The sequence below is a fragment of the Silurus meridionalis genome, chromosome 6 (assembly GCF_014805685.1).
Source record: "Silurus meridionalis isolate SWU-2019-XX chromosome 6, ASM1480568v1, whole genome shotgun sequence".
NCBI lineage: Eukaryota > Metazoa > Chordata > Actinopteri > Siluriformes > Siluridae > Silurus > Silurus meridionalis.
In genome coordinates, this window is record NC_060889.1 from 16341960 (window position 1) to 16362220 (window position 20261).

At 39.6% G+C, this 20261-nt stretch overlaps 1 protein-coding gene across 3 annotated transcripts in view; it reads right to left on the reverse strand.

Annotated features, from left to right (window-relative positions):
* Positions 1-10110, reverse strand: part of ppargc1a (peroxisome proliferator-activated receptor gamma, coactivator 1 alpha) — a 31858-nt gene extending 21748 nt beyond the window's left edge. Inside the window, exons 1-2 of one of the 3 annotated variants that reach the window (XM_046851483.1) lie at positions 9181-10110; positions 6509-6688 (exon numbers count right to left, since the gene is read on the reverse strand). In XM_046851483.1, coding sequence (XP_046707439.1) covers positions 6509-6688; positions 9181-9228 — 228 coding nt within the window. In that variant the 5' untranslated portion in view covers positions 9229-10110. Of the gene's footprint in view, positions 1-6508; positions 6689-8888; positions 9051-9180 lie in introns of those variants that run through there. The other 2 variants (XM_046851485.1, XM_046851484.1) reach the window with 2 other exon arrangements.
* Between the last annotated feature and the right edge of the window lie 10151 nt (positions 10111-20261).

A 20261-nucleotide genomic window follows, 5' to 3' on the forward strand; every position in this document is an offset into this window, starting at 1 on the left:
TGCCAGGGACACAGGGTCATGTATGTGACTCTACCTTGCTTTCGGTCCTGACCTCAAATAGTACACCAGTCAGCTGATACTTTCACCATTCAGCAAACACGGTACAGTTTGTCCTTGGGTGACAGCAGCCAAAGCTTTTTATAAGCAGATATGCCATGGCAAGGCATGTGCTGCATCACGGGTATGATAGTGAAGGATTTCATACGTAAACTTTAACACCCTAACCTGACAAAAACAGTTCCTACTCGGAAAACATTCTCACCACCAAATACCTCATTGTGGATATCAAATTTATTTTTTATTAAAGTCTCTCCTTATTCCTTGCACACAGACACACACATACATATACACACCCCTGTTATCCCTCCTACTGCTCCCATCCTCTGCAGCAGTGTAAAACAAGCTCTAAGAGAGCATCGGGGACCCGGGCACGGGGCTCAGCTGGGGCTCCGGAGCCTAAAGTGAAATCAGGATTCAGTTTTTCGTTTCCCAATCACCAGCTCTGCATTTTACACTTCATGGCTCCGAGGTGCAAAATGGAACTGAGGCAGTAAAGGCAAGAACAAGATTGAGGAATACAAGAAATGTGGAAAAGACGGAAGAAGGAGGGGGAGAGATGGGGGAGGGGTGGGTGAAGAGTACAGAGAGCCAACTACCACAAGATGTTAACTTGCTCTTATCCAAACGTGCCCTACAGGGACAATTTTCCAACTACAAGTGATGCATCTCCATATCTCTCTCTCTCTCTCTCTCTCTCTCTCTATCCACTCCTCCCCTCCACATACTTTTCACCCATCTCCTCCATGCTGAAGTGGCTATGGGTGTGTACATTTGGTGTGCCTCCAGTGTGTCTACCCCAGCTGTTACCTAGCCTCAGAGGCTCCGGTAGAGACAACAAGACACTGATACACTCTTATAAAAATGTGGACTAACACACTGAAAGCAGACTAATTTGGGATAATTTAAAATGCATGAGCTTTAATGTCCATTAGTACAAATTGTAGAACTCTGTCTAGGGCTTAACACTTTGTTCCTACAATTCCGAGAAAATAATTGAATATTCAGGAAGAACATAATTAGCCCTCTCCTGTATGGGTGGGAAGAAGGCTGTTCTCTCCCTTGTCACAATTTGGTCTTCTGTTTGCTCAGGTATACAGGAGGGCAGTTTGCTCTCTGTCTGGTTGCAGCTGTTTTAAGAGATGCCTCAAATGCCTCCATGTGTTTTAGAGGAAGTCTGTGACTTTAGCCTCTGTAGTCAGTACCTGTTGTGTTAAGGTGCAATTAAATGTAATAATTAAAACATTTTATATTTGTATTTTGTTTGGTATTAGATATTTGTATCTTTTTTATCAATTTTTGTAAAACAAAGTACCATATACAAAATGCACAATGAAAAAGTGAGGCTGAGGCTGATTTCTTTCTAGTCCAGATCGTGAGACAGCGTGAGTCCCAGCATTAATTCTAGCTTTTTTTTTTGCTCTCTATTTGCACTGATATGTTTTTCACCCCTCTAAACTGATGCAACAGTAACGTCATCATATAGGTGACTGGTTAAACGTAAGCAAAAATACAATTGTGTAATGCACACAAAGTGTTTTTTAGTCTTTCATGTTTTCTTTTCCTCTAAAATGACAACACTCACTGTCCGAAGTACAAATTACACAAAAGGACCAATTACAGGTCGTTTTTTTCTCTTTGAAGGAAAGGTTTACAATTAATTAATTATTAATCTGAGGAAACTCAGCATGAACCCGATACAAAATTATAGCTTCAAAACAAAAAAATATATAAATAGAAGTTACAAATATAGCACCTATTTACCTCCTAAATGTGAGCGTTTATGGCAGCATTACTGCATTACTGAAAAGTAACAGATCTGTTGTCAGGTTTTTGATGGATCTTAGATTTTTGCTGTCTAATATTACAACGAGCTAACGTTGTGAGAGCGAGCTGAAGGCTGGAAATTGGCAGGGACTAAACTGCAGAGAAAATGAGGTAAAGAAAATAATAATAATCTTAGTGAATGTGCCAGGGCATCTGGCATAAAATGTTTTCAAAGAGAAAAACAATTATGCCACAAATAGTGTGCTTTAGATTGCACATTCATTACAAATTCATTACAACACGAATGATCAAAGTAGACCTCCTGGCAATGGTTGCTTGGTTGTGGGATGTTAGAAATAAAACAAACAACAGCAACAACATGATGGTTACTACAGACATTGCTAAAGAGCAACAACATAGCCAGACATTTTACTGTTGTTAAAAATGTTTGAGTCGCATGACACTGAGACACTTACAAATGCATTTGCTTCGAGAAGGAAAGCAGGGACCCTGACGTGTGTGTGTGTGTGTGTGTGTGTGTGTGTGTGTCATAAGTGTTCACTTGAGGAAATCATATTATACAGCACAATATGATAATGTGCTCTGCCCGGCTGAACTGCTACAGCTCAAGTTGTGTTGTGCCTTCAAATGTCAGCATAAATTTGCAAATTAAACATGCAAAGCCATCAGCAGTCACTGTTAAAGTGTGCATGTGCGTGTGTGTTTGTGTATGTGTGTGTATGTGTATACAGCAGAAATATGCTCTAATCAATCATCCTCTCTTCCATTATTTGATGTATGATTGAGCACAAGAGTCGATATGATGGATCAACAAAAGACAAGACAAGCAGGAAGTAAATTTGCCACCGTCTGGCTGATTTGGTTTCTTGGTACGTGTGTGTGTGTGTGTGCAAGTGTGTGTCTGTGTGTGAGATCTGATATTCCTCCGGCTCTACCACTTTAATGACTAATCTGGAGCGGTGCCTGGGCACACAAACATGCACGCACATTCTCCTTGACAGCAACGTCCTATGAACAGCTGAGTAACGAGTCAAAATGCGGCGCCTTTTCATTGCGATCGAGTCACGATGCCGCACATTCGCTGGCAGCACGTTCGTTTCTGTTTATACGCCACCTGAGAGAAGGTCGGAGGCACCTAGTTTTACTTTGGGTATTTGTCTGCTCTAATAAGGGAGTTCAATGTCTTAAAAGTTTTCTGAACCTTTCGATCAAACTGCTTTTTTAAAACGCTTGATTGGGTTTAAGGTCAGCGTGTGATCTGTTCTGTTAAAGACATCACTGTATTTTCTTTTTAACAAAGGTGTTCCCAAACTGGACAGGCAGTGTAAATCTAGGCAATAAGTGCTGATTGGATGACCTAATACAGTAGGGCAGTTGCCAGGTAGTTATTTTGATAGGGTGTCAAGTGCCCTTAATATAAAAAAAGGCTGCTGCAATATCACTGAGCCCAGCAGTGTTTCTTTCTGTCCACAATGAACGGGCTTTGGCTTGGCTACAGTAGCAGGGGCCACCCAAGAGCCAACACATCAGTCATAAAAGTACATCAGGGCACACAGCTGGGACAATAATTCATCTGCTCTAGAACAACATACAGAACTACTCGGTTTCAACTTCTCAGCCTTGACTTAAATGTCAGATAGAATGCTTTGCTAACTGTACGCACGTATGGAGCTGAGCCTTGACTTGGCTACTGTGTAAATGAATTTTAATATAAATGCATTATGATTTGTTTAAAATTTGTGTCCACACAGAAGCGCTGCCCACTGTCTGGATTGTCACATGATTCTAAAACAGAGGCAACTTTGACGGCTTTTAGTGCCGTTTAATCGCCCTAAACAGAGCTGTTTACTATAACTAGCCATCATACCTGCATGCAGGACATACTACTGTTTGTAGTCACTTCCACAGGACAGATCTCTGCAAGCTCAGTGCTGTTATGGACTATACAAAGATTTTTTTCGTCACGTAGCTCAGCTACGTTTGAGAAGTGATTGATTTTTGGTGTGTACAAAAAATATGTCTTAAAAATGATAACGAGAACAAACTGACAAACAAATACGAATAGAGTGAAGTAGTTAAAAAAAAGAAGAAAGTGACAGTGTTTGGTTTATGGCAGTGTTGAAGACATGGTTTATATGCCATCGTGTTTTGCGTGGTCAGATTGCAGTTTCATCCTTTGTGCCAGTGAGTGATAGCAACACAGATGTTCAGCACACACGTCAAAAAAAACGACTCGAACATAAACAACCAAACCTCAGTTAACCATCAAGCTGCAAGTGTGCTCAACTGCACATTCTTTCATTTTGGTGAAAATGTGGTACTTAGTTACCATTCCTTTATACATTAGCTACTAAATATGTTTGAACAAATATAGAAAAGAAAAATCTGAATAGACAAGTCCACCGTCTGGGGAAAAAAAAACTTGCATAAACATATAAAATTAACAAAGATATAAAATGATTGAGATAATGCAAAAAACATCAAATGCATTTGAGCAATACATGCGTAAAAATACAATAATGCAAAACCTAACCAAAAAGGGGAAAAAATCCCATCATAGGGAAGGGGCTGCTGGAAAAACACCTTCACTGACAAAGATTTGCTTTGCACCCTTGCCCAAGGTATAAAGGCTTCTGACTGACACATTTTAGGGGCATTTTAGTTGCAGATATGCCCCTGATAAATGGGGGCCATAACCATCACTGAAGGCAAGTGGTCCACACATCGCTCCCACATTCACTAGCCAGCTGTGGCCTGCTATCTCTCTCCCTCATCTGCCTGCACAAAGGCCAGCAATAACGAGGCACGATGTAAAAATGTCAGCAGAGATCAAGACATGAAATAAATGATTTCTCTAAATCCGCTTTGTGCATAAGGCACACGGAGGAATTTGGGAACGAGTGCGTGTGGTGTGATTCTGAGAGAGTGAGAAAATGAGTGAGTGAGAGCGAGAGAGAGAGAGAGAGCGAAGGAGAGAGAGAGAGATTGTGTGAGTTCAGAAGACTAGCCAGGCCACCCATTAACTACACTGCAGTCACGCGGGTTAAGAAAACATTGCCTGGGGTTTGAATGGGAGCAGGGGGAAGGATGAAAAAGTTCTGCCAAGTCGCTTTACACAAGAGCTGGCCATTTATTAACCTGTCTTGATGTTCCTATCGAGTGCTGTAGTGACCCACGCAGGCCAATATCGGCAGTGCACATGCATCAGGGCTGGCGGTAATGCCCTAAAATCCTTCCACAGGGCCTGTTCATCGCTGTTTCTCAATAAGAGGCCTGAGTTGGGCAACCCGACAACATTATTAAAAGTCTTAGAGTCCCACCGGATATCAAAAGCAAGCGGCGAGTTGCAAATGGTCACAATTTCAATGACATCTAATCTTGTTGCAGTGATACTATTATTCTTTCTGACCTGTGATAGTGCGGTCAGCAGTGCTTACACACATTTTTAGTCCCTCCATGACCCCTAAACTGATACTGCATATCTCTACACAGCACACACACAGAGAGAGCGAGAGAGTGCGCGAGAGAGAGAGAGAGAGAGAGAGAGAGAGATTATACACCACCCTCTCCCCCTCCCACACTCCGGATCGTTCTGCTTTTCTCTTGGAACTTGCGAATCACCAGAACAAACACTTTCTCCTTTCTGAAGTACACTTTTCCCCTAGACCCCAGAGATTCTCACACCTAATCATCAATGAGTCTGAGCACAATAACGAAGAGCATGGCAGCATTATCGTTTTTTTCTGTCTATCTCCACAGATAAGAACGTTATGAACTAGCCCGTTGGCCTGTGCCTCGGCCGCTTTGTTTTAACTGCCACGTTTCTTTGCCTCTGGACTTTGCTTTCTGTGTGAGTGATGGAAAGGCTGTAGAATAGCACGCGTAAAGCTTTAACCACCTCCTCCTCTGAAATGACATGACAGCGTTGAAATGGGCCAGCCTGGTTTAGACGCTGTCATGTGTGATTTACCAGCTGGGGCTGCTGGAAATGTGATTTCAAACCATGTGGAAAAAACTGAGCATGAGATCGGCGTTTAAGGATCTGTACGGCTTCAGGGTGCCATTTAATGTGTGGGTCACTCGGGGTGTAGATGATATTATTATCAATTACTTAATACACAATCGGGGACAAAAACAAAAAATGCCCTGAATACATTTTCCCAATACACATTGTGTTTAACCTATGAATGATACATTTAGGATTTATTTGTATGGTCGCTTGTAATGACCACCACTGTAACAAAAAATAAATAAATCTTAGATCCCCTAGAGATCTACGTGTTCTCACTTCAAAGCAACAACCCTACAGAACAACTGGAACAACCATTTGCAAAACCAAGATAAAGGTTAATGACTTATCGCAATACCTCTTTGATTTCTCATCGCTTTCACTTTGTACATTGCGACTACTTGACAATCTGCACAGCTGTTGTTGACTGATTTTAACCAATGACCATAGCTTTACAAAAGTTGCAGCATGCAGTATTAACTGGTAGTCTAGCACCATACACTCCTGTGCCCTTTTAGATCAAGTTTCCACTGTCTCAACCCAGAGCCTATGTCTGGTGCACTAATGGGACAGATACATCCAATACACACTTGCCAATATCACCAGCTTCAAAAATGTAATGCGCATCAACTAACAAAACAAGGCCTTGCTTACCTCAAACAGATTTGATGACTCGTTGCCATATTGACTGGAAATGATTTCTGATTGGTCGCTGTACCACTTGAGCCCACCCAGAAAGCTATCTGCATCCAGATCACTGACGTCCAGCTCGGAGAGATCCAGTTCAGGTAAGTCAGGGCAAAGGGGTTGGTCTTCCCCAACCAAGGCAGCACACTGCAAAAGGACAGCAAATAATTAGCATCATTGCACCATAGCATCATGCTGCATCATCCCTTCTCTTTATATAGTGACTATTTCTTTATGTTCTAATCCTCAGTGCAGTTCTTCATGCACTATCAAGACCTGAACTGCATCCATACCCTAAATTAATCTACTGTTTAGGAAGCTCTTGTACAAACAGGACTTTACTAAATTTTTCCTGCTGGAACACATTTCCTCATTTGGCTTGTGCAGAAATTCAGATTAATATTTTCATCTTTTCGATGCATGCCTCACAACAGCAGCACAACGACAGCTGCTTGGTGGCTCCTCACACGCAAATTATAGGCTTCACTGAACTGCTAACACCGAGATCAACAGACTTTAAAACTGCCAACCTTCAATTTTAGTCAAAGCTTTGGAACAATACAGGCCTTGGAATGCCTCGTGATGTCTCTGTAAGCAAATGAATAATGGGTTTTTGTTGTAGTTTGTTTTCTCCAGCATTATTTCAGCATCCATGTTTATATTAGGCTAGGTATAAAGTGTCACAGCATCATGTGCTGAGGAAAACACTGAGGAAGGCTGTCTGATAAAAAAATGTATGTAAAAAAATAAAAAGATGCATATATATATATATATATATATATATATATATATATATATATATATATATATATATATATACATATACATACACACACACACACCCATATTGTGCATATGTGAATAAGTGAGTGTGTGTGAGAGAGAGAACGAGAGACAGAGAGAGAAACAGAGTAAGAGAGAGAGAGAACAGGAGAACAGAGAGAGTTGAAATAGAGGTCTGGCTGCCATGCAGTCACTCTGTTAGAGCACCTTGTTCCCAGAGATAAGTTTCTCTCCCCAGAAGAGCTAGAGTGTGAGAGCACGATGCACAGGTTTGATCCGGAATATTGCCTAGATACATATCCACCAGGACAGAGTTTTACTCCTGAAGAATGTGCCGCATTTGATAATCACTACAGCTCCGTGCATAACATGACAGTTTTTAATTTATCATGCAAATCCTTTCACTCTGTCTGCAGGAGTGTGCAGATTCATCACACACACACACACACACACACACACACACACACACACACACATTGTTTCATATTAAACAGGAATCATATTTTAATAAGACGAGGAGCCAGATTGAAACATGAGCCCTACAAGCTAAATTATCCTTCAGTATCCATGTAGTGTAGCAAGACAGAGGAAAAAGACAGGCAGCACACCTCCTGCGCTACTACTATAGAGGTCTGGATTTCTGAGCAGTGAAGATAGCTTGTGTGAAGAAGGGGGTTTTCAGGTGATGTTTCTAGTGACCCTAGTCTTGGATTTTAGTTAGGATTTTATATGGCTGCTCCTTTGACCAGGCTGTTCTCCAGGAACCTTTAATGAAACACCAAAAAAAAAAAAAAAAAAAAACTCAACTAAATAAATAAATATTTAAATTATGCACTAGACAGAGTCGTGCACGATGAAGAGGACATACATGAGCAGGATAAAAGTCGATATCCATCCTCAGACTTGAATTCTCTAACATGAATTATTGAGGTGTTACAGACTGTTTCCGTGGTGTACATTTTACTAGAGCAGTGAGGAAATCAAGCCGGCAGAGGTTAGACACACAGAGAGATAAACAGACAGACAGACAGACGGACAGAGGGATGGACAAACAGCGCAGGATCATGATCAGTTCAGTAAACGTTCTGGATTCTCTTTGGAGCCATAGGTGACGCTCAAACCACAAACCACCTCAGGCACTCGGAACATCTCACACGAGTCGTGAGAGCATCATGCAGACTCTCCAGCACTGTATCAGTGCTCTCCATACGAAAGAGGCGCAATCACGCATTCGCAGTCTAATTTTACCATGAAGGAAAGAAAGGCGTCTAAACAGCTGAAATCCACACTCTGAAAAAATCCATGGCCAAAGTGATCCATTTTTATCCTGCCGTCCTCATCCCGAAGCAAAAAATCCTCTCTCCTAACCGACTTTATACCATTGTGGGATGTGTTAAGACGCTCTTACTGCAATCACACACACACGCGCGCGCGCGCGCGTCCGCGCACATGAAGTGACAGCACACATTAAAAAAAATAAATAAATAACCACGCAGGATCTTCTTGGATTTCGAATGTCAATCTCTGAGAAAGAGAGAGAAAAGAAAGTTTCCATGCACGATACCTGGTGAGAGAGCAGCAGCCCGGAGGCTGGATTCGGACTGTCAGAGCCACACACACTCCCAGCCTGGCGCACAGAACATACACAACCCATACAGCCAGGATATCTCTCTAGTGCTCGGACACATTCCCGTGCGTTCCGGCGCTCCATGTCCTCCGCTCAGGTTACCGGATAACGGCTTTACAATCATACACACACATACACACACAGAGCGCGCGCGCGGAGCGGAGCGTTACGCACCGAAACGGTTCACTTTCCGACGCCGGGGAAATGAAGTTTCGGGTTTAATTCTCACCTCTAGTTCCGTCCACACCGACTCCTGGTTGCACCTGTCCCACGCCATCCAGCCACTGAATGACGGTACGAGAAAAAAAAAATCTAATAATAATATAAATATAAATAATAATTTTAAAAAAATCAATACAAAAAAAAAAATCAATAAGAAACGTGAAAATCCACGCGTTCCAGATTGTGTTGTCGTGCAGGGAAGTGCCCCCTCACTGAGAATGAACCGAGGGGCACCTGCCTTACAACTGCTCTCCGTCACATGACGCAGCTATTAAAAGTAGGCAGGGAGGAGTGACTGGCGCGCGACCGCCGCTCCGCCGATGACGCGCCGCTCCAGCAGGCGGGCTCCTACTTCCGCTTATAGGCACAAAGCTCTACTCGCCTGCCAGCGCAGCTCCCGGCCGCCGGCACGACTCACCACCGGTGCACGGCTTCAACTTAGATTATCGCTCGGAATTGCAATGCAAAAATAAAAAAAATGAATAATCAGGTCACTAGTCTATTACAGAAAAAAATTAAGGTTGCGCACGGTTTCTTTCTTTTTCTTTTTCTCAGCTTGCTTTTTGATGCATTAATTGCTATTTCGGTGCTGCAAACGGAAGAGAGAAAAAAAAATCCGCTTAATCCTTAATTAGGTTCCGCGCAGCAAAGTAAACAGATACCGAACCGCTGTATTAAGCAAATCTTTATCACAAATCTCCAGACACGCTCTGCAAAAAAAAAGTAAACAGGTTTTGTCGGATATTTCGGTCTCATGTGCTCTGAGAGGCGCGCCGCAAGGTTTCATCGGTGGCGTTTTGTTCCGATTCGAGATGCGTTATGGGTCATTTCTAGGCACAGCTGGCCAGGTGTTGATGTAGTGCTGGAGTTGGCTGTAATGCCGGTTTTAGGGCGCAGGAGCCGCGATGCAGCTTGTCAGAGCGCGCTCTCTCTCTCTCTCTCTCTCTCTCTCTCTCTCTCTCTGTGTGTGTCTGTCTCTCTGTCTCTCCAGTCTCAGACTCGGTCTCAATGGAAAATCATCACATGCTCGTGCTCATGACGGGGTTTTTCCTCTTCCCAACGTCCAGCAGCAGCAGGTGACACGGTGTACACTGTCAACATTTCGTGTATATGAAACACTGTCGCGGAAAACAAAAACAAAAGGTCTGTAGACAGTCCAAACAAAGCGTAAGACAAAAAGCACCGCCTAACGGCTGCCTCTGCCTTGCGATAAGACAAATAAAGATGTTCATCTTTAATAGGAGGATATACAACATACTTTTAAACATGTGGTACATACAAATGTAGACACCTCACTGCCATACATATAGATGTTCACGTGTTAAACACCCCATTCCAGAGCTTGTCCCTTTGCTCTCCTAAAAAAACGATATGTCAAATGTATAGACATGGAAAGCTTTTAATATGGTTGTGAGAATTTGCCTATTCAGCTCCTGTGCAGTTCACGTCCCAATTCATTCCAAAGGTGTTCAGTGGGGTTGATGGCAAGGCAATGTCTTGCACACAAGCTCTCTCACAACAACCTTGTCTCTATGGCGCTCATTTTGTGCACAGAGGGACTGGAACAGGTTTGGGGACCTTATGTGCCATGAAAGAAAAAATCATAATGCTACACCATACAACATACGTTGTATATAACTTTTTTGGCAGCAGCATATGGATGTCATGGTTGGGTGTCCACATACTTTGGGCCATATAATGTATCTTCACTACTAGGTGACTTTGCATGGCATGTAAAAACTGACACAATGACATGTGCCAGCTTGTGGACTATTCACAGGGAGCAGTTCATAATATTCTATATTATAATGACAGTACAGCAAGTGCATGAAAGCTTAGAATGAATAGTTGGGCAACATTTCCTACTTTCCTACATGACTCATTTCCAAATAGTTTCCTCTCGGTCCATTTATGCTAGACGTCTAACATAGCCAACAAGGAATTATCTTCATGTCTTGAGGCAATATAAATGTAAAAAATATTCCACCTATTCCTACTGAAGATGTCTGCCATGTATATTCTGCATATCTACATATATCAGAAAAAACTAATTATCATATGCATGTTTTGTTGTTTTTTTACCATAGAGTCAGGCATTTATTATAAATTAATAATAGTTTACATAATAAAGAAATATAACAATATTAATTAAATCAAAACATTAATGCTTTTTTATTATTATTCCAAACAGCATATGAAGCTGTGTGAATGGAAGAAATGGTACAAATACCAACTCTTTCCTTAGCCCTAAACTACCTTTCATATGAATCAACTACTAACATTTTTTAAAGAATGCAAACATTGCAGGATAAGTAATACCTGGTGCATGGAATCACTGCTATGGAAAATTTGACTGCACATCAAAATAAGATCCAGACTTGCTCATTATCTATGCAATGCTCATGACATGTAAATGGTATGTTTTATAAACATGAGTATAGCATACAGTGTCAGAAATCTCAAATGCAGGTATATTCCATATTAATTGTAACAGTTTGCATAATGGATATGATTGTCCTGACATGCATTTTGCATGATGATAATTAGTGGCCATATGCTTCCAATATTTGTCAGGTTCATAGCTATAGTACATTACAAAACGAAATAATGAAGGAAATCCAGCAAACATGTCTTGGCTGATCAACTCCTTTTATAGCCAGTGGAAAATCTTTTCACAAAATCATTTCTTCAACTCTACAACGCTAATGCACTGATGATTAACCATACACATACACATTAAGCCGATTTCCTAGTGAGCAAAAGCAAATGAAAGCTATATCCAAATTGTGGGTCCCACAAACACATTCACCACTGACATGAACACATACCACTTAAAGATATTATATAGAATATCAATGAAAAAGAAATTAATCTGCAACCCAACAATGCAGTGATTCCCGGAAGGAGCATAAGGAATCGAAATGGATGGCTGCATATTGCATAGCAGAGGCATGTGGTGCACACACACACACACACACACACACACACACACACACACACAAAACCTTATCTGATTGTACTCACCATGCCAATTAAGAAATCGTAGGCTATAAATAGACTTGTCTCTGTTGTAATTTTCTTTCAAATGCCTTTTAATTTGGTTTACTGTGTTGTACTGACAAGATGAAGAAAAGATGTAGTCTTCAAAGAAAGCAGATAGTATGTTCTAAAGAAAACCGTTCCACCGGCATGTGATGCACAGTGGTACTCCGTATGTATATAAGAAAAATATTGTACATCACCGTGACAAATGGATTGTTATTTAAATGAAGTGAAATAAATATGAATAATATATAGTATATAGAAAAAAATATAGAAAATGAATTTATTTTTCTATTTCAACTCACCACCTTCTTTGTAAAATTCTTAAGTGGGTTGCCTGATTATCTAACACAAAGCAGAAGCACTAATCTCCTGCCCAAGCCATCAGAGTATCATCCACTCTTTTCGCAGTACTGTATTCACTCAAGTCATGTAGTTGAGGCATTTGCTTGACAAACATGCATTGAATATTCGTTAGTCTGTATATTTACAGTATATTTAAGGTTGCTTGCCCAAAGAATTGCTCTGACTACTGAAGACTTGGACATGCAGCTCCACTAAAACATTTATTAATGTGGGCTTGGAAGCAGATTTGGGGCAAAGCCCAAGGAGCTTACCTTGCAGTTTGAAAGCATCTGTGCTCATGTTTGCTTAAGCTGACTCTTTTCTTTTCTAGGCTATATTTCATTATTTGTGGCGGGAAAACCATAGCACTAAGAAACAGGCAAAGGTTGTGCAGAGAATCTTCGAATGTATACATCTGACAAGAGAAAACAAGCAGCTATGTTTTATACCTTTGGCAAATCTTGCATATTACAGAGTGACCAAGATAGGATTATAGCAGATTCTATCATAGTGAGTACTGGCATCATGCATGGATCATGCTGTAGCTGTGGCATAGCAAGCCAAGTGAAATATATGGCTAACATATTGTACAGGACATATGTCCTTCAGTATGGGTCTACTGCCTATCTGCTGAAAAATCTGACAGGCAGAAAATGATGTATATGAAAATTGAACCTGTTTGATTTCCTGTTTAATTCAAATCTCTATTATTATTAAGCCAGCATAGAATGATGTACATATGTAATATGATCAAACTGAAATCCAACATCAAGCAGCTTTGGATGTTCAGAAAGACATATCTGATCATTAAATGTGCCCTGCAACCAAAAATCCAAAAGAAAAAAATAGATGAAAGGTACTTTTAAAATATAATGAGTGGGACCCCCAAATATACTTTCAAATAAAATGCATTTCCACCTCGGTACACAGGATACAATCTTAAGTCTACAAATAACGCTAAGGATAATTACAGCAAATGAAAGCCCACACTTCTGAAAGGAAGTCATCTCCAGAGAAGAATGAAAGGAAAGCATTCAGCCCCACTCTAGCAGAACAATAGGATTTCTATTGACAAAGTCGGCCATTTCACAAGAGGGTTAGGAGTGTGGCTGATTGCCGCCTTAGAGAGTCCGGCGTGTATTGCTGCACTGAATGCCGTAGCGTGGGGTGTGCTAGCCAGGGCTCAACTATGAAATTGGAAATAACAATGGTGCGAAACAGCCACATGTCAACAACGGGAGACCATTCAAGAGAGAAGTATGGGCTTGGTGGGGAAGTCCTAGGTTATTTTCTAGTTAGGATTTGCAATGCTAAAACTCTCTATGAAAATATCACAGTCACGTAAAGACTCCTCAACCTGCTCAGAGTAAATCTGCCACAATGTTTTGCAATGGAATGGCAAAAGTGCATAAAAGTTTCACTTTTTTTTTACACTAATCTATCAGAGTGAAAGGAATTACACAGTGATAAGATCAAAGCGGCGTGTCGTGTTAGCTATGCTTAACCAACAAAAGTGAACAGCACATTAGCAACTGCTCTTCTAAGAAACTGCAATGATTAGACATCACTTCTTTTTCTGTACCCCTATAGCAGTGTGTGCATGACAGTAATGAATTAGGTCACTGTCTGAATTTTGAGCTAGCTGCAATTCTATGTTAAAATCACCTCATGAGGTAGTGAGGGAAGAAGAGGACAGCAACAAAAGGTGGAACATTCAAGAAACATTATTAAAAAAAGGGTGTGCACTGGCCATGACCAGCCTAATTATTTTCAGAAAAATGCAAGGAGCTTTGAGGAAAAAATACACGTGAGATGCAATTCTGACTAGCCTGCATACAGGGTGGAATGGTGAGGCTGAAAATCCTTACGGCATCATAAAAATCAGTGTATCATCATCTTTTTTTTCCCCTTACAGAAGTACTTTCTCCTCCTCCCACCCCATTGTACTGAATTCTGTAAGGCTGTACCATGAAGCAAGAAAAAAGGAAGGCCAACATACCTTTTCCATTTTTACCAAAAGCTTTTTATACACACACACACACACACACACACACACACACACACACACACACACACACACACACACAACACACATTTCAAGTTACAAGCAAACCATATGCTAACTTGAATATTGACCAGATGATTTGGATTATCAGAATATTTTTATTAGCAATTTTCAGGTAAAAAAAGTAATGCTATATGTAAATGCTATCATTTCCTTCACGTTTTAGCTTAGAGAAAAAAAAAGAAACAAAATAACTCAATATAAACAGTTATGGAGTATGTGCAGTCATTTAGTATTTGTTCCTAGTGCTGGTTGATTGTTCTCATGAGTTGTTGACCACAAAAATGATTTGCATGCTGGCTTTGTGTTGATAGCCCTTTCTAAACAATTATCAAGCTTTTTTTTAGCTTTTACAATCCTGTCTCAGGAAAACCTATAGTCAGTGTCTCCCTCCATTTATGCTCTATAGAGTTAGCTATTGAAGCCTAAATGGGTTTGCAGCTCACATGCATTAAAGTGTCAGTGCTGGTATAATTGAGCTGGGAAGTTTGGGTGGTTCTATTGGAAGTAGTTTTAGGAAGTTTTTAGCATGTGAGAATAATTTAGACTGTTTTAATGCACTACAGTTCATTTCAGTAACAATACAACATAGCATAATATTGTTTGTATTATTCTATTAATGGTCCATGAGGACAATAAAGCTGTTCCATGAAGTGACACCATTTAAGATTGTATATGTTTGGCCTTGCTCTCTGGATGAAATAGGTTGACATGCTCTCTTTCCCCTCTCATTCAAAGTGATATTAGCTAATCATGTGCATCTGAGAGCTTATGTATTTGAAAAAGGGTAAATAGCACTTTCCTCAGATTATGTTAAGATGCCCTGTGATGCTCCGAGAGCGTCAGATGCAGTTGGCTGGCTTTTCATGCATGAGAGGAAGCATGTATTAGTCTTCACCTATCGATAGTGGAGAGCTGACTGGTAGGTGGAAATTTGTAGCTAACCAGATTGAGGAGAAAAAAAGGTGAATATTTCTGAATATTTCCTCAGTATTCACTTGGGTTTTCATCCCGGATCTCTGGTTTCCTTCCACAATCCAAAAATATGCATGGAGGTGGATTGGCTATAATAAATTGCCCCTAGATATGTATGAGCCTGCGTGTACAATTCCATTCATGGTATGTCTCCAACCAGTGGTCAGGATATGAGCCTCCGGATCAAGCATTACTATGGCCAATCTGTAACTGAAGATGAATGAATGAATATAAACAAGAACTAGTCCTTGCAATCATAAGGAGTATATTTCGTAAGCCATCATTACTATCACCTTCTCTTCTCCACACTTAGGTCTATTACTCTGTCACAGTCTCAGTTCCCCACCAGGAGACTTGCCAGTGCGGTGAACAGGATTTATCAGGCTGCAGTCAGCCCCTCTCATCCAAATGACACATGTAATTAAGGAGTAATTGCCACATTATCTAGACATGATAGAAGATGATCCACGTAAGGCAGAGATATGCAGACGCAGAGAATGCTTGCTCAAAGCAAAATAAAACGTGAGCTAAACTGCAAACCGAATTAGTGATTTGCCTGTGGATAAAATACTTTTTTAAGCATTTTTTTAAATGATAAATTTTGCTAAGCCTTTTATCCAAAGATGAATATGAGATGACAGATTTCATTTACTAACGATTACATCTAGAACTGTTAAACAACTTTGAATTTGACAATTGGTAAGTGAGCAAAAATAGCACTTAATATTAGGATGCATATCCCTTGCTAGCAGTAACTGCATCAAGCTGGCGACATACTAACATAAGCAAATGGTTGAATTCTTCTGAATTCTTCTAGGGAGTCTTCCCCTCAGTTTTGTCTGCAGGAGATGAAATGCTGCCCAATTGTGTTAAGGTCTGGTGATAAACCTCAACTTTTCCCCCTGATTACAAATTAGTTTAGATTCATTATTATATGTATTGGCAGACAAAATATTTCTGCTTCATCATGTTACATTGTCAATAGATTATTGAACCCATTTCAGAGTAAACATTAGGAGCTATTAAGAGATTAAACAGTCAATATTACACATGGGCAACAAGAAACATATATCAAGTCACATTGTCCAATATATTTGATCATTTGAAATATGGGTTGTTTAACACATAAATGCAAATAGCAATAAATTAAAGGCAAAATTTTGCTTCTCTATCATCTCATACTCATCTTTTCATTTCAAACCCAAATTTCTACTTGGTAAAGCAAGCTTTAAAGAAGAATTAGTCTTGATGTAACTTTTGGAGGGGACTGAGGGGAAACTAAAATGCATGCTGCCTCAGGAAGTATAAAGCAGTGTTACATAGCCTCTCATTTTGCCTTTGCTTCTCAAAGATTATACCCAGTTGTTTTAAGTCATGTATTTATTCATTTATTTACATACTAAGCCATTTATTGACTTGCCTCCCTCACTCTCTTATGCACCAATTTACATACAAACTCACTTATGTAACATTCTTATTCATTTACCTCTTCATCTATTTCCATTCTAATTCATTTATGCTCCTGGTCACTTACTTATGCACTCATTTACATACTAAATGACACTGTAGCTTGTGGTAACTCATTGGGCATTCTTAATTCCTGGCTTACTTATTTTTCCTCATTTCTAGGCAAGTCAAACTATAATATTACATTAGCTAGGGTCCCAGATGGCTCAGATTTGAGGGCAGCGGGTGAGTTTGTGAATATGCATATGACAGTAAGCCTATTAGGTTTTCAGAATATGTAAACATGGCACTGCTGGAGATGATGACAATGTTAAAGCAAATATTTGAGCTGGATTTCTTTTTATATTTAAGTCATGTTTATCTTTGTATGGGGAAGTGATAGTTTAGTGGTTGGGATGTTGGATTTTGGTCTGAAAGTTCAAATCCGAACACAACCAAGCTGCCACTGCTGGGCTCTTAAGCAAGATTTTTAAACCTCAACTGTTAAGTTGTATAAAATTAGATAAATATAAGCCGCTCATCTGCCATATAACATAAATGTAAATGTTTAATTTTTAGTATAGTGTGAGATGTTTATTTTGTTCTAATAAACTCCTTGTGAGACATGAATCAAGAATAGTATTTATTCATTGAACTGACATTAGGTAAAATATTATCCAGTTGTTATTAGGGAATGCCTTTAAAAACAGGGATGGATTTGCTAGATATTGCCCAAAACTAACACATTCAAATGGTGTAACTCTAGAACATGGACGCTAGGGTGCCTTGGGTTGCTATAAATGTAACTGTTTGCTGTATAGTTAGCTAGCCATACCATTTCCATCATAAACAACTTAGTAAAAACCTAGACACCCAGCATTAAATAGCTTCATTTTAGGCAGGCTATGTGAGTTTTTTCAACAACATTAAATTAGACATGGTAGCAGCAAACTTGCAAGCTAAACCTGGTAAATTCTTACTTGGCATGCCAACTTTACTGATGTGATAATTACCCACTTACCTATGAAGACAGCAAAGATGGATCTTCTCAGACCAATTATCCCTCCTAATTACCTGTAACCTTAACAGTCTCTTGGCTTGCCAAGGTGTCAAATCCGCTGGTATGTGGTAAAAATAAATGTGTTCATGAATCCTTTTTTTTTTTTTTACCTGACACCCAACAGCACAGCACAACATTTTAAGAAATACATTCTTACAATAGATCACTGAAGTTTCCCTCTTTTTTATTTTTTTGGATCCAGAGGTGCTGCTAATGTCAGATTGACGTTACTCACTCACGTGTTTATTGCTTCAAAAAAGTAACGGATGTTGCGTGGCTGTTGGTTTTCTTCACAAATGTTCACAAAGCACAATGCACCATTCTGCCTGAGCTCTACTTATATTATGCTATACTGGCAGTTGATTTAAATAGCTCAGGAACCAGAATGTAAAAGAAAATCTGAGTAATTGTACGGGGTTCTTGTAATTACAGAATATATTTCCAATATAGACTGATAACTCATGATAGTAGCTGAGTAATTTGCCTTGCACCCCCAATCGCAGCATTCTGCAGGAGGACACACTGTGATACAGGACAGGGAATTTTAATAGACCAGCCAATGGCTCAGAGAGATAGCCCAGTTGTTTTTCATCACATCAGTTTCATGCTCCCGTCAATGGCCCTCCGCCCACGAGCCACAACAAACAGAGGCAGAGAAACAGAGAATGGGAGAGCTGAGCAGCGGCAACAATGATGTGTATTACAATTATTGACAGCTGACAGGGATGAATAGAATAGAATAGAGGTTTTATCACTTCATTAAGACTAGAATCATAATAGGGTTTTAATGGTTTTTTGTTTGTTCATGTTAGCATATATGAAAAAGACCTAACTAGGTCATAGGTTTTACTACTATCAGGCATATATTTTAAATATATTTTAAATATTCTGGGAAGTTGTTTCTTTTTTTTTTTTTCGTATATGGAAAAGGTGCCATCCTTCCTTAACAGCATGGAAAAACAAATACCATCCATGAGGGACATTTTCCCTTGAATCCTGGTTATCTATAAATGGCCAGGCATTATTATCTTGCACAGTATCTGAAATGCCAGGCTGTGCTAGCATAGTGGAATGTAAGTCTCATATGACTGGAAGATTCTCAGAGCCTAAATTTTTCCTTACCTAACATCCCTGACATGAGATCATCATTTAAACCCAGTCTATTTAAGCCCACTGCCACTTTGAAAATCGGACGAGGCCAATTTATGCATGGTTATGGGGGCTGTTAATGTGTAACTTTTGTGATTTTTATGCTTTTGACTATTGCTTGACACACATTCTGTAGACAGTAATCAAAATGCATTTCTAGGAAAACAGATTTTTACAAATAAAACCGTTGATTGGTTTGTGGAGATTTGTTGCTGATTTATGAGTGTCTCTGGCCCTTTTAAAGCAGCCTCAGCTGAGTTATAGCCTGCACTTATGGACCATAGAACAAAAGTACAAATATCACTGCCTTGGGAGTTACAGCCAATAGTCATATAATTCAGGTCTTGCAGATTCTTTGTTTAACTAAATGATAAGGGATGTGTATTTAAGCAGGCTCAAAAATATACACACCAACTCAATCATTCACAAAAGTGAAGATTTCTGACACGTCTTCAAACACTGTTATATTCCTGCAGAGACATAAAAGTATTATTTAAATTTTTTTCTATAAGAACCCTATTTTAGTAAAGGCAGTTTATGTAATTAACAACGGCACATTTTAAATTAGCCCTGCATGTAGCAGGAACCACTGCTTTTGTTTATAAAACCCTGCTGATTTCTATATTAACCCAGTTAGGTTAATGACAGGTATTTTACCTAATAGCATTTTTATTACTCTCTGCAAGTACGCAGCAATTTGCTAGCAATAGATGTACTTTTGAGTTTTTTTATGGAATGGCTTACCATGACAGAACACTGACAGTTTTTCAAATAATTTAGAATGCAAATGCCTGTTAAAAAATACTAAAACTGATTCTTATTTTGCAGATTGTTATCTTTTGCAGGATTACCATATCTATATTTAAAAGTCAGGACCATAGTCAAAACAGAATAGCTTTCTAACATGATCTTTTATACAAAGTCATTTCGATATAAAAAGAAAACAGTAGATCAGCAGAATCGTTACAGAGGACAGTCCTAAAGCGGCGGATGGTGATAAGACAGA